This window comes from Callorhinus ursinus, unplaced genomic scaffold (assembly GCF_003265705.2).
Source record: "Callorhinus ursinus isolate GAN/ISIS: 27379988/994484 unplaced genomic scaffold, GSC_fseal_2.0 scaffold3, whole genome shotgun sequence".
NCBI classification, from domain to species: Eukaryota; Metazoa; Chordata; class Mammalia; order Carnivora; family Otariidae; genus Callorhinus; species Callorhinus ursinus.
In genome coordinates, this window is record NW_027397065.1 from 13,875,540 (window position 1) to 13,891,243 (window position 15,704).

The 15,704-nt window shown below is 39.0% G+C and overlaps 2 protein-coding genes across 7 annotated transcripts in view; both read left to right on the top strand.

The window, feature by feature from the left end:
* Nucleotides 1–4,480, top strand: part of ERAP2 (endoplasmic reticulum aminopeptidase 2) — a 42,917-nt gene extending 38,437 nt beyond the window's left edge. For all 6 annotated transcript variants that reach the window (XM_025866832.2, XM_025866831.2, XM_025866829.2 and 3 more), the window contains 3 exons: nucleotides 140–280; nucleotides 2,134–2,215; nucleotides 2,928–4,480. In XM_025866832.2, coding sequence (XP_025722617.1) covers nucleotides 140–280; nucleotides 2,134–2,215; nucleotides 2,928–3,071 — 367 coding nt within the window. In that variant the 3' untranslated portion in view covers nucleotides 3,072–4,480. The remainder of the gene's footprint in view (nucleotides 1–139; nucleotides 281–2,133; nucleotides 2,216–2,927) is intronic.
* A 603-nt stretch (nucleotides 4,481–5,083) lies between these two features.
* LNPEP (leucyl and cystinyl aminopeptidase) overlaps nucleotides 5,084–15,704 on the top strand; it is a 100,206-nt gene continuing 89,585 nt past the window's right edge. Inside the window, exon 1 of the mRNA XM_025866826.2 lies at nucleotides 5,084–5,156. The gene's annotated coding sequence lies outside the window, so the exon portion shown is untranslated. The remainder of the gene's footprint in view (nucleotides 5,157–15,704) is intronic.

Here is a 15,704-nt window from a genome sequence, read left to right on the forward strand (position 1 = left end):
GGAATTTATTACTGTTTTTAGTAAATTATAATTTTATCATGCCTCTTTCTCTTCTATTCTCTTCATATATCAGTAGCCTGAGTTAATTTCCATTACATGACACATACCATGAGAATTCAAATGGTCTTTATTTCTTCAGATTAATTGAACTAGGAATGGAAGGAGAAGTCATCAAGACACAGGAGTTGTCCCCTCTTCTTTATGTGATCGCCAGAAACCCAAAAGGGCAGCGATTATCCTGGAATTTTTTAAGAGAAAATTGGACCCATCTCCTAAAAAAGTTGGTATTCATTTACATCCAGTGTATGTTCTTCTACCTAGATGGCTCAGTTGCCTGAAACCAAGTACAATGATGTGTCCCCCAAAGCATATAAATGATGCTATTTCTACCCAAATAGTTTGATGAACTCTATTTGTTTGAAAACTTAAGAGCCTGAATTACTCTGTCCAGGTGTGAGGAGAGGAGTGAGAAGTGAGTGGGAAAGAGATTTCTCTCACTCAGTCCAGGCAAAGAAGAACTGCTGGGAGTGTGAGATGAGTTAAATCCAGTCATCAGCCCCATCCACCAGCCCAGAAGAATCCAGGGAAGCCATATATAGTGCATGAAAGACATTTGGCTTGCTTTGTTAATGGACAGCTTCAGAAATTTTGATGAGAGCTAATCCCCCACCCTCAGTTCCCCTGTGGAAATGGCCCAGTGGAGAGCTCAGAGGAGATGAAAGATATCTGATCAGGAGTGTTTTGGGAGTCCCACGCCCCGCCCCTTCAAACTGTGATCAGTTCTGAGTCTTTTCTGGGGTTTCAACTCTTGGGAGAACCAGAGCTCACTCCAGCATGCTCCTGGGCCTAAAATATCCCCCATAAAGGACCAGTAATGATTAGACTTCATTGGAAGGTACAGGATGGCATTGCTTTCTCTCACAACAAATCCCTGCTAAGGTGCTCAGCTATTCCTTATCCAAAACCAAAATGTCACTTATGAACTCTCTGAAAAATATCCTCAATCTGAGAGCTGTGCAGTCTGCTCTGTTTATCTTAGTGTCAGTTTGTATCTTTGATTTCAGTCATTCCCTGTTTCTCTTCCCTCTCATTTGTTAGCCATGAAGGACTCAGAGTCCCCACAGCTTTGTGTAAGCAAAAAGAGCATTCTCACCTCTCTCCCAGGCTTTTAAGGGGTTTGACATTCACATGGGACCAGTTAGAAACTGCTTAAAAATATATGTATATGTATATGTGTGTGTGTGTGTGTGTGTGTGTGTATAATGTGTGTGTGTGTGTGCATATGTGTGTGTGTGTTTCCTTAAAGATCACTGGTATCATTGGTTGGGTCATTTGCATGACTATCAGTTCCCTCCCCTGAAATGATCAGACTTTTTCTTCAATGCCATAGATTTCCTTTGTCACTGGAAATGATCCTCCTTACTGACCATGTGTACAGCCTGGACTTGGAATCATTTCTGGGATTTATCTGTGCTCTGCTTTTCAGCACGAATCCCTTTGACTTATGGTATAAATTCTCTATATAAGACACTGGGGTGAAGGATGTGCTCTATGGCTGCAAATGAAGAGGTCAACTAAATAACATTGCCCCCCACAAAATTCAGGGTATAAATGCAGTGGATCTCCAAAATGGGATGGGGAAGTGTGCAAGACAGTACATGAGAGTGCAAGGAGAACATATTACTACATATATTAGTTTTTATGCTATTACATTTTCTGTTGAACCTATAACATACTACATCCATATAATACATAAACAGAAATATGTATATTTGGGAAGTTCTTGAGCAAAAAATCTTTACCAATGGAGTGTATAATAAAAAAAAAAAACGTAGAGAATGCTGCTTTGAGCGTAAACATAAATTTAAACATAAACACTGCCGAATAAGCTAGTCACAGTTCCTAAAAAGGCTTTGTCTACATTTTTATCTTGTGGTCAAACATGATACATTTTATAGCTTTGGGGTTTTACTGGATGAATAAGTTATTCTTAGGGTAATTAATAGAATATATTTTAATGCACAAGCTTATCATATAGTTATTAATGTCATATATTTTAAAAACATATGGTATCATAAAGATAAGGCCGGTATTCCTATTACTTAAATCTGTGGGTTTCCTTTTCATTTTCAGGTTTGACTTGGGCTCATATGCCATGAGAATGATCATCTCTGGCACAACATCTCACTTCTCTTCCAAGGATGAGTTGCAAGAGGTCTGTGACTCTCTACTGCTAACAAATGAAAAATAAATGTTCAAGTCATAAAACTGAAAGTGAACTTAGATGTAATCTGGTTTAAAGTTCTCATTGATTAAGAGAAAATAGGTAGTTTGTCCAATGTTACATAGCAAGTAAATGGAAGGGACAGGACCAGAACTTCTTAAAATACAGGTGTTCATAGCATTCAACATGAAAATTACCCTTGAGAGATGAGTCTTTGCTTATTATTTCCTTCATAGTGTATCATCACAGAAGTGACTATATTGAAGGTTGGAAGGGTACTTAAAGGTCTTTTTAAACAAAACTACTATTGTTGGTAATTCTACTGTTTTTTTTAAAAAGCATTCTAATGTTTTACATCTTCTTTCCAAAATAAATCTTGAATTACTTACCCTTTTAGGAAACTCAGAATTCTAGAACTTAAATCCTGGCTCACTACTTCCTGTATGGCTTGGCTTGATCATTTAACATTTTTACCCACAGTGGGCTCACTTATAAGATGAGGATTTATCATTCCTGTCTTACATTGTTTGAAGATAAAGTGAAATAATAATTATTAAAAAAAGAGAAGAAAATAACCACTTAAAGGTTGGCAGAGAAATTATTACTCTGGTGTTTGTATAATTTGCAAGCTGTTTTGAAACCCTTTGCAAGAGCAAGTATTTTATGAACCAAGTCAGTAATATTTTTCTTGCTTATTTTTCAGGTGAAACTGTTCTTTGAATCCCTTAAGGCCCAAGGATTACATCTGGATATTTTTCAAATTATTTTGGAAACTATATCCAAAAATATTAAGTGGCTGGAGAAGAATCTTCCCACTCTGAGGACTTGGCTACTGGTTAATTCTTAAATGGTCAGTAGAAAGAGCACATCCCATGTGAGCATGAAGTCAATAAAGCTCAAGTAAAAGTCCTGGATATTTTGGCCAAACCACTAAGAAGCCTCAAGGAACCAGCCACCGCAGCTGCCTGCTCTCAGCTGTTGTCTCTCTAGCTGACAGATATATGATGTTGAGGTGGGGGAAGTCCAGTTCAGTAGCCTATTTAAATGTAAACTTCCTGAATAATGGAGATATGTGGAGATGTGAATGTAGGTATATAGACAGAGCTGTAATAGATTAGCCACATTGTACACTCTCTACATGGCCTTACAGCATGCTACTTTTTTGCTTTTTTGATGCTTTTTTCTAACCTTGCTTATTATCCTGGAGTTTGCCCAGCCAGTTTTACCTTCAAGGAAACATAGCCAATTCTTTTAAAAAAATCTTTCATTTGCATCCTTTCATCTCCTCCCTTTCTTCTTCTTTCATCTCAGCCTAAATAGTTCATTTAATTTTTACCATTCATGGAAAATCGGAATCAAATTATGAAGTATAAGGTTCAGGAAAACAGAATTTTTCACCAAATCTCAGATTATTATAAACTTGGTGTCAGGGTTTACCCACAAAGCCAGGAGGGCTGCTTCACTTGAGCCTCACATTCATTAAGAGCCTCAAGGATAGTCTTCTGAGGTCATCTCCACAGGCAGTAAAATCTGCAGGCACAGAGGTAGAGGAGAGAATGATGATACCTCACTACTTTAAACTGTACACTATTGCATTTTTAATACATCTTTTGAAAATTGCAAAATCAGATTATATTGTGTATATTTCTGGTTAACTCATGGCTAATGTAAATATTTAAATGAATCATCATATTTTATAACCCAGTTTTAGCATTTCTTCATATTTTTTAGGGAACCTCCTGATCTCTGAAACATTTTTCTAGATGCTTCTCTTACTTGTTTTCTTAATAAGGTATTTGGAATGAATAAAGAAACCACCACTCTTAAATATCAGGCTGTAAATTTAATAAATTCATGTGCTCACATATGAATCAGTATGAAGATATGAACATGTTCTAGAAAAGTTTGAATCAGTACACAGCTGATTAACCTATGTAGGCTATTAAGGGAAGCTGGGATATTGGGGCAGGGGCAAAGTGGGCAGGGTGCTAACCAATCCATTTTGGAGTGATATCTTGAAGGTTTACAGATCTTTCTCTGGTGACACAGTCAGAGACAGGGTACAGTTTGGATGGACCATGGACCTGACCTAATACACATTTTGTTAAGTTTGTTTTCAAATCATTTCTTGGAATCTTTGAAGCATCTATGACTCTAGATTTGCCTCGGTTGTGGTCTTACCAAGGTCTGTGTAACACGTGATATCCCTCTGGAATTATATGTACTTTCAAATAAAGAAACTGAAAGAGCAAAGAATGTTATTTTTTCCACCAAGATAATGTGTAATTTAAGCAGAAGAATGTGTGTGAGTTTTGGAAGCTCTGTGCTGTCATATTTATTTCCATAAATAAGTAAAGTTCTTTCTTTTGTATAATAAGTTATCTACCATAAATTTCCAAGTTTTTGATTCTCTTCCTTTTAGTTCTTTATGAATATACATTTGTAACTTCTCAGATTCTTAAGAATTGAGTACAGAAGTAGCAGTAGTGGAAGTAGCAGTTTTATCATTTGTTGAAAATGAACACGATAATTACTGTGCCAATAATGGTTTAATAAGGAGTTTTTTTCTTTTTATAAAGAAATCTATTATACTTAGTGTGGTATTTCAAAACCTTTATGGTAGATGCCAAACCCCCAGTACCAACTAAAGACTCTGCAAAAGTTAGTTTTACTTCCTTTTCCCCAAATGAACAAACAAGTTGTGAAATACTTATATACAAGATCATGAACAGATGATGGAGGGAGCAGACACGGCTCTGCGCCTGCTGAATTCCCACAGAGCCTTGGGCGAATTTTGTGGTCTCCAAAGCCCACTCAAAATGAGAAATCTTCCAGATCAAAGGAGCCTAAAACCAATGTCTTGCTCCCTTTTAGGCTCTGTGTCGGGGAGATTGGGGACTTCAGCCCTCAAGAGTCCAACTTTATCACCATGGTAGGAATTTCTTGTCCTACTTCATGTATATCCTTGTGCATTTCATTCCTGGCTGTGTCATGAGGTCTATTTGAAGTTCCACAGAATCAAATAATCAGAGATCCTGATTTTCGGAGGGATGTTCCTGGGGGTTTTTTGTTTTGTTTTGTTTTGGGGGGCTTACTCCATCCTAACTGTAAGGGGGACCTCCAAATAATCCCGGAGGTTAGTTTTCCAATTTAACATTGATATCTACCAAACACAAGGTTGTTTAAAATGGCCACATTTTTACTCTGCAACATCGTTTTACTTATATTCGTTATTGATCTCCTTTCTTCCATTTAACCATGAGTCACTATTTTTCATTTCAGCATGTAAGGGTTTACAACCTTTACGTTTACAGGCTTTACATCATCTATCTGTTATAGTGTCTGCTCCCTGAAAACTTAATCTCATTCATCAAAGTCATGTCTCCAAATCCTAAGGAAGAAAGGGCGAAAAATATTATGAAAAGTGGGTTAGCTGGGTTGAAACATGTGTGTGTTTTATGTAATCTAATATTTTAATAGATAGTTCTGATTATCTTCTTGAAAGGGGGTGTTAAATTATTTTCTTTTTTTTAAGATTTATTTATTTATTTATTAAAGATTTATTTATTTATTTATTTGAGAGAGAGAATGAGATAGAGAGAGAGAGCATGAGACAGGGGAGGGTCAGAGGGAGAAGCAGACTCCCCGCTGATCAGGGAGCCCGATGTGGGACTCGATCCCGGGACTCCAGGATCATGACCTGAGCCAAAGGCAGTTGCTCAACCAACTGAGCCACCCAGGTGCCCTAAAGATTTATTTATTTTGAGAGTGAGAGAAAGGGAGAGCGAGTGAGCATGGGTGCGCACACAAGAGCAAGCAGGGGGAGGGGCAGAGGGAGAGGGAGAAAGAATCTCAAGTAGACTCCTCCCTGAGCACAGGGCCCAGGCTGGGGCTTGATCCCATGACTCTGAGATCATGAACTGAACTGAAACCAAGAGTTGAATTCCTAACCTACTGAGCCGCCTAGGCTCCACTAATTCATTTTCTCTTTACACCTGTATCCTGTGCTTGTTAGTACCAAAGGTTAATCTTTTATATCCAGTAACACTTTCCCTGGTAAAGTACAGCTTCCCCAGATATTTACATAGATGTACCACTGGTTTCTTCTGATTGATATTTGCTTGATGTATTTTTCTGTATCCTTTTACTTTGAATTTGTCTGTACTTAGCTTCAGATGAGTCTTTTGTAAACAGGGCTGTACCTGAATTTTGTTTGCTATTATGTTTCCCAACTTGGGCAAGTTCAGGCTCTCCCATCTGTCCCTTCTTTGCTCCAAGGCAAAACAAAACAAAAACAAAAACAAAACGCCCTCAAGGTGAACACTGACTTCAGCCTTCTGCTTACCCCTCAGGGTTCCTGCCTTCAATTAGTTTTTGATCCATGACTATTTCTTACTAGCTTTCCAGGTCACCAATATATTCAAACAATTAAAAAAAATTTTTTTAATCCTACATTTTTAATTATTCTTATCAAGAAGGTCAGTCAAGGTACCTAGTCTACCATATTCCCAGAAGCTACAATGATTTATTTTCAACAATGTGCAAATGCCCAACACTTTTACATAAGAGGCTCCTTAGGATGGAAATTGGTTTGCAGAATTGACTGCGTAGTATCGATTTCTCATAAATAATGTTGTGGGATGCCTAATATTGTATCAGGAAGTTAGCAGAATTAACAGATCATTTTTTTCAGGATTTAAATCAGGAAAAATTTCCAATATTCATAGGGAGAAATGGCTAGGAAGTCTCAGAAATGTAGACTTAACTGACAGGGTGAAAAGAATTTCTATGTCTCAATCACTTCCGCAAACTTTACTTTGCAACCATAACTTCAAGACCTTTTGCTTATTTTGTTCTCTTTTCTCCAAAAGTTTTCATCTTCTACCATGTTCCCAGATAAAGCCAGGAAACCAGTTTTCTATTCTCAGTACATGATTAATTAATTCTCACCTTTAGGTATTTACACATATGATTTCCCACACTTCAAAGTTCATGCCTCCCTCTGTTGAATTATGCCATATTTCTTTCTTTCAATACATCATTTCAGGTTCATATTTCTGTAAGGAATTCACACGTTGAATGTCCCTGTAATCATCCAAACAATACTTCAGTTATAATTACAAACCCCATTTTAAGGTAGACAGAGTAAATTGTCTATGAAAAGACTTAAGGGATACAAAGGACATTATTTCTTGGTTTTAAAACTATATTCCTCATTAAAAACTGTTCTCTAGTAAACTGAGCTTGGAAATTCTCATTTCTAATTATTTTGGGTTTGAGCTGGGAAAAGGATAGGTTGAACACCCTAAACACTCAAATATGGCAAGAGGCTGGGATGGGGGTTGGAGAACTTTTTCTGAAACAGAAACAATTGTTTCTGAAACAGAAACAATTGTCTTCATGGCCCAAGGCGATTAGCATATACTTTTATTTTCTTTCTGTTCATGCCTCCAGATATGGGCCCAAAGACGAGTAGTAGGAATTATAGAAGGATAAACAAGAGTTTTTTCAGCTGGTAAGGGGTAAACAGGTCGAGACTCAAGCTGATAAAGATCAAAGACAAGATCTGGTCTGAAACAACTATGCACAATTCATGTGAACCAGACAGAGCCCTCGGGAGTCAGACTGCGCAAGTTAATTCAACTCACCTCAAGGACTCAATTAGGGTCACTTAAGCAACAATGAATAAGTTGTTGGTTAATGAGAGAGGTCGTATAGCATTTAAAGTTTTGCGTTTGTTTATTCTTACTCTAACTTGCACCTTATCTATAGGCAGCAGTTATGACACTACTGATCAAAGCACTATTTTACTTTCATTTTATTTTATTCTTTTCAAAGCATTGTTTTAAAAATAATATTTTATATCCTAGAAAAACAATTACGTGGTAGAAGAAGAATATTATTCTCCTAGTTTCAGGTAACTGTTTCTCTGGGCAGCCTAGCTGTTTGGATTTTAAGGTCAAGGGGAATATACATACAATTGTCTCCTCCATCTCACTGAGGACCTAGATAGAAATAACACCTGCAGTGTTGGCCTTGGCCTTGCATGTCCAGATCTAAAAAATGGTATCTAAAAAAAGGAAACCTCATAGAGGTTTTTTTTTTTTTCAAAATACATCTTCTCTTATCCAGTTCCCTTTTCTTCTGTAATTTCACCATTACAGATTCATTCCTCTGGGCTAATAAAAGTTATTCAATTGTAACTCATTAGTCATGCTTTAGTGAGACTTTTAAATTTTGTTTAAATGAATACTTAGTTCTTTATAGCTAGCTGAGAAAAAAGCCCTAAGGGGAGAGAGAAATCTGAAACTGGGAGAGCGGATTGGGGTGGGTGGGTTCTGGAACAAGGGCAACACTCCAAAAAATACTTGTTTGGTAGGAAGCTCTGGAAGGCTTATATCCGTCACTTACTCAAGGGTGTTATGTACAGGTGGTATTTGATAAATATTTGTTGACTGTGTGAAGCAGCATCTAGAATTAGAGGAAGGAAAATGGAAAATGGGACCTAGCAGAACTCAGAGGCCCCTACTTGTCAATTTTGCCCCAGGCTGGTCCTGCTAGTACATATGTATATTTCTGTGTCCTGTGTTGCGCATTATGCATATATCCTGGGTGCTTGCCGAGACTGGCCCAAAGTATTGCAAGCACCTTAAAAGCAAAACTGTAGCTCTTCTCTTTGGCGTTCTGTGCACCATAGGCACCCCACAAATGTTGCTGACTGACTGACAACCTGTGCTGGCAGTTATCAGCTAGAAGGAGGAAAAGAGCATCTGAGTCATCCCAGAGTCAGCCAAGAATCACAGTCAAGTGTAATTTTCTGCATAAATATTACAGTACCTTCTCATGCTCAAAAACAAACAAAAACCTGAAGGACACATTTAATGGGAAGGAATCTTAGACAGGCTCTGTGTTAGCAAGGCTGCTAGAAATAAAGGAGAAGGAAAACTGAATCAGAATCTTCAGGAGTGTAAACATCTCCCTCAAAAGAGCAGGTCAATCAAAAATTCCAGCTAGAGATAATTTCTAAAAATATCATTTATATCTTCTGACTTTTATAGAAGAGGACCTATGATTGGTTTTCATAGCTGGAATCAAGGCTATGAAAACCATCCCTGACACTTCCTAGCTTGGCTGGGCCCCAAATGATGCAGGGTTTAGATAGCAATATCAAGAACTCGGTTTCTGCAGAACATCATTATTTTAAATGATCAGGTTGGAATATATCAGCATCAAATAAATTTGTTGCTCTCACATTATGCTTTGCACGTCTAAGCTTTTTTTTTTTTTGCATGCAATATACATGGTATTAAAATTTCATAGTTCACAACTAATAGTAATAGCAAATACATCCTTAGCGCTTATTTTCTGCCAGTCTCTGTTCAAAGCACATTTGGTGTGTTAATTCATCTTATTCTTACAATAACCCTAAGAGGGTGGTACTTGTCTCCTCGGTTTACAAAGGAGAAAATGAAGCCCAGGGAGATTAAGCAAATTGCCCCAGTCACAGAGGCAATGGGTTTTAGGACATTTACAGAGTGCGTCTATCAACATGGTTGATCTTGGCGCCTGGGTGGCTCAGTTGGTTAAGCGACTGCCTTCAGCTCAGGTCATGATCCTGGAGTCCCTGAATCGAGTCCCACATCGGGGTCCCTGCTCAGCAGGGAGTCTGCTACTCCCTCTGACCCTCCCCCCCTCATGTGCTTTCTCTCTCTTTCTCTCTCTCAAATAAATAAATAAAATCTTAAAAAAAAAACATGGTTGATCTTAGAATATTTTTATCACCCCAAAAAGAAGCCCCCATACCTATGGGGCAGTGGCTTCCCACTCCTCTCTCCCTACCATCTTTGGCAACCATTAATCCACTTTCTCTATCATTTTGCTAGTCTGAACTTTTCATACAAGTGGAATAATACAATATATGGTCTTCTGTAACTGACTTCTTTGATGAACATTTGTGTTGTTTATACTTTTTGGCTATTATGAATAATGCTGCTATGAACATTCCTGTACAAGTTTTTGTATAGACATAGATTTTCAATTATTTTGGCTATACAGCTAGGAGTGGAATTGCTGGATCATTTGTTAACTCTACGTTTAGCTTTTTGAGGAACTGCCAGATTATTTTCCCACACAACTGTACCATTTTATATTCCCACCACAGTATAGGAAGTTTCCAATTTCTCTAGATCTTCACCAACATTTATTATGTCTACCTTTTTGACTCAAGCCATCCTAAGCCTGAGCCTAGCCATACTGTGAAGTGGCTTCTCATTGTGGTTTTGATTTGCATTTGCTTTGTGGCTAATAATATGGACCATCTTTTTTTTTTTTTAAGATTTTATTTATTTATTTGAAAGAGAGAGACACAGCGAGAGAGGGAACACAAGCAGGGCAAGTGGGAGAGGGAGAAGCAGACTTCCCGCTGAGCAGGGAGCCCGATGTGGGGCTCCATCCCAGCACCCTGGGATCATGACCTGAGCCGAAGGCAGATGCTTAACAAGTGAGCCACCCAGGCGCCCCGATATGGACCATATTTTTGTGTGTTTATTGGTCATGTGTATGTCTTCTTTGGAGAAATGTCTATTCATATCTTTTGCTCATTTTTAATTGATTTGTCTTTTATTATTGAGTTGTAAGAGTTCTTTATATATTCCAGATATAAGTTCCTTGTGAGATATATGACTTGCAGATATTTTCTCCCATTCTGTGGGTTGTCTTTTTACTTCTTGATGCTATCCTTTGAAGTCACATCTTTCTTGATACTTTATTTCTTTCTTCAACTTTATTTCTGTTAGAAAGATGCTGTTAACAATGAGTTGAATAGTGCATCGCCCCCAACCAAAATTCACATGTTGAAGTCATAACCCTCATTACCTCAGAATGTTACTTCACTGGAAATAAGGTCATTGCAGATGTAACTAGTTAAGATGAGATCATACTGGAGAAGGGTGGACCCCTGATCCAACATGACTAGTTCCCTTATTAAAAGAGAAAATAGGGACATAAGTGTGCACACAGGGACAATGCCATCTGAAGACTGGAGTTATACTGCCACCAGCCAAGGAAGCTAGGATAGAGGCCTGGAACATACCTTTCCCTGTTGCGTCAGAGAGAACATGGCCCTGCTGACTCCTTGATCTTGGGCTTCTAGCCTCCAGAACTATGAGGCAATAAATTCCTATTGTTTAAGCTACCTAGATTGTGGCAATTTTCATAGCAGCCTTTGCAAACTAATATAAATGCCTAATTCATTTTTCCATTTTAGTAGTTACTTCCAGATCAGAATTTGAAGTTTAATAATATACCCCATTTCTTGGTTTGGAATCCTGATTCCATTGATCAATTACGTGAAAAATTACATTGAACTGGGCTCTATCTTTACTTTTCTTGTGACAAGTACCTTAGGGTTTAAAGAAATCATTATCAAAATATTATTAAAATATATCAGTGTTGGGACACCTGGGTGGCTCAGTCAGTTGATTGAGCATCTGCCTTCGGCTCAGATCATGATCCCAGGGGCCTGGGATGAATCCCACATTGGGCTCCCTGCTCAGCGGGGAGCCCGCTCCTGCCGCACCCCCTGCTTGTACTTTCTCTCTCTCTGTCTCTCTCTATCATGCGTGCAAATGAATAAATAAAATCTTTATATATATATTATATATTATTTATCTATCAGTGTTTATAACCTTCAGTGGACATTTAGGTTGCCTATTTGACATTTTGGTTGCTTAACCCTCTCATTTTCCCTTCTGAATAATAAAAATGATTTTACCCAAGTTCCTCCCATCTCCCCCTATGAAACAGGGAAGTGATACTGAACTCAGCATTCCTAAACTCTGCTTTAAGAAACCACTCATAGTAACCCTGTTTTTATTTCCAGTGATTGGTTTAGAAATGTACAAAATTCAGGTTTGGCAATTGAAACCAAAGAAGAATTCTAATGGGGGAATTTTTGAGAAAAGTTTCCTTGCTCTTGAGAAAGAGACACCAAAGAAAAAGTTTCTTCTCCTTCTGTAATGCAGCCTCCTTTCTGTCCACAGGATGCTCAGTCTTCTGGAAAATTGCTCACAGAGCGGACAGAGTAAGAAGCAGGGTTCTTGGTAAGGGTGGGAGCTGTGACTAGAGACTGTCTTATCTTTGCACTTACATGAGATGATAAATTTCCTTAATATTTATACTAATTTGATTCAGCGTTTTGGTTTCTGTAGGCCAAAGCATCTGAACTACTATATAACATTTCCTTTCTAATAACCTTTCAGTTTATTTAGCTGAATCTTTTTGCTAATGTCTAAGCTCTACAGGAATGCTGTTGGATAATTATATTGCTTTCCTTAGTGCTCTAAATGTTTCTTGATTTGTGATGGCTTCAAACATCACTAATTGATGCAGAGCATGTGTGCCGCAAATAGGTTACAGGTGTAATGAGATAGTGACTCTGGTCCTTAGGGTGACTGGGTAGAGTCTGGAGTAGCTGGAAACCTCATGGTGGTCATCTTTGTCCTGGAAGCAAGCAGCATCCTCCATTTATTCAAGAGCGCTGAATACATATCATTTTCCGATGTGTACACTGAATTAATGTATTGTTTAGCTTATTTCAAAAAAATTAGAAAAGATATTTAATAACGCTAAACTTAAAGTTCACATGGAATATCAGTAAATTAAATTGGAACATCAATTAAATAATTAATGGAACAGTCTTCTAGTAGCCTGAAGTTAGTTCTACTTCTTTTTACTCCATATCCCTTTTGTGTATTATTGCCATTGACCCTTAAATTCTCTAGGGGAATAGGGAAGCAATAACAAACTCAAGAGCACTGGTTTAGAACACAGACCACCTGAGGTCCAGTCTCTGTCTGCCACAGGACTGTGAGTGACTCTAACCTTTCCAGAATTCATCTGATCTATTGAGACTGGGATTAGTTGATCCATGGCAGACCAAGTGCTTTACTTTGATGAAAAAAAAAAGTTTCTATATTCATTGGTTAGCAAATTTGCTGCTTCTTTATAAATAAATGCTGTTTGTTACTCAGGAAGCTTATATTTTTTCTTTATTTTTTATTATTTATTATTTATTTATTATTTTATTATTTATTTTTTTATTATTTATTTTTTATTTTTTTAAAGATTTTATTTATTTATTTGAAAGAGAGTGAGAGACAGAGAGCACGAGAGGGAAGAGGGTCAGAGGGAGAAGCAGACTCCCCGCTGAGCAGGGAGCCCGATGTGGGACTCGATCCCAGGACTCCAGGATCATGACCTGAGCCGAAGGCCGTCGCTTAACCAACTGAGCCACCCAGGCGCCCTAACTTCATATTACTTTAAAGTATTATATCCTTAAACTAAAGAAGAAGCTCTGTCTAGGAGGATAAGAAGAAGTTAAGGACTGAAACATAATCAGTAGCAAATTTATGAAATTGTGTTCCCTCAAAAAGTCTTCATGAAGTCAAATGTAAAATGGTATCCAAACAAACAAAAACAAAATACCATGAAGAAATCCCCAGAATAAAGCAAAACAAAATTTATTATTATTCTTTTGAGGGTAGTTAGGATTCTAAAACATTTTGCTTGCTTACTCTTTTTACCTCCGTTACAAAACCACAAGTCCTTAAATGTCCTTAGTGTGTGTGTGTGTGTGTAGGAATGGGGGTGGGATGGGAGACAAGAGGTTGGCAGAGAGGATAAAGAAGTTATTTATCTCTTTCTCATATCTCAGAAAGACATGATGACCCACCTATATTTGCTACTGCAGCAGTGAAGCATTTTTACCACAAGTCTGCAGAATTGAAGTATTTAAGACAAAACACAAGATAACGTGTTTCACGCTTAAAAGCATGATAGACTCTAGCTGACAGGTAAGGTGAGGTGAGGAGACTTAACACTCTGGAGTTTTAAATATCTCTGAAACAGTGTTTTGGCTGCAAAAATAACTCCAAAGGAACATGACCTGACCTAAAGTATAGGGACGAGTCTCTTATCTGAGCAATATAAGGTGTGGAGTCCTTTTAATAAAATCCAGCCCCGCATATACTATATAACCTCTGAACACCATGGCACCAACCCTGCGGTTCACTTCCTGTTTGGGATTCTTAAGTGCCCCGGGGAAGGAGGGGGAGCCTAAGGGCTCCCACTGTGCTTAACACAGTGGGGAAGGAGCAGCTTTGAGGTGTCATAGGATACAGACATCTTCTCTGGAATGATTACAAACACACTACTGTTTCTGGCAGAATTTTCAACATTGCAAATGAACTAGAATTCTACCACTGCATCTGTTTACATATGCATTCATAAATTATTTATTACATACTTACCTTGGGTTAGGATACAGCCCTTAAAAAGGTAATAACCCTGCCTTCATGGAGCTTTCATTCTTGAGAGGGAGATTGATAATACTGAAACAACAAACAGAAGCATTGTTTCAGAGAGTGATGAGTGCTGTGAAGAAAAGCAAGGTCCAGTCTTTACAGAGGAGATTGTGGCTATTTTCCGTTGTGTGGTCAGGGAAAGGCTCTCTGCAGAGGTGACATTTGAGTTGAGACCTAGAGGACAAGAAGATACCAGCAGGCAAATTACCAGGCAGAAGGAATCATTCTTGCGCAAGGAACATGCAAGAGGGATGTTTAACAATGCTGGATAGAACTTGCGGACTTCCAGGAACCGCAAGAAGGCCTCTGTGGCCAAAGCTTCGTTAGCACGTGTAGAGGAGGATCCAGAATTAGACCAGGAGTTTCGCTTTTATTTTAACTGCGATTGGTATCCATTGCAGGTTTTAAAGATGGAATGGAAATGGGGTGATTTAATACAGTTGACATTTAAAAATATAATATCGCACTTCGATTTCACTTCTTTAAAACCTAATTTCTCATTCCGTACAGGTCAAACGACACCCCAGCCGTCCCTCTTTGCCCAGGCTGTATGCGGTCGCCGCCGGCTTGTTTGCACCCGACGTCCTCCTTTGACAGCCCCAGAGGAGTGTGTGACAGTTGGCAGGCGCAGTGAGGCACAGCCAGAGCCAAGTCGCTGCAGGGGCCAGGGCTGCGGGAGGGGAGGAAGGGAAGGAGGCTGTGGCGGCACGCTGGGAGGGCCGAGGCTTTCACTGCGAGCGTAGCGGCGGCGCCCACTTCGAACAAGAATAAGGAAACGGGCCCCTACGAACCCGGGGTCCCTGGGGCCCTGGTTGTTCCATCCCGAAGGTTCGCGGGGTAATGCCTGGATTTGACATTGAAAACAATGCTGGCTCGCGGTTGGAGGCAACGGCGCGAGTAGAGGAGGCAGGAGCAACTTAGAGACTTTCCACTTCAACTCGGTAGCTTCGCCTGGCCTGGCCACGGGCCCCTGCGGCTGCACCCACTGGAGCCGCAGGTGTTGATTTAAAGCTCGGCTTCAGCAGGCCTTCTGCTCATATATCGCGACGCCCGCACCCCCGGCAAATCCAGCTCCAGGTTTTGTGATCCGCTTGCATGTAGAGGCCGCACCCTGAACT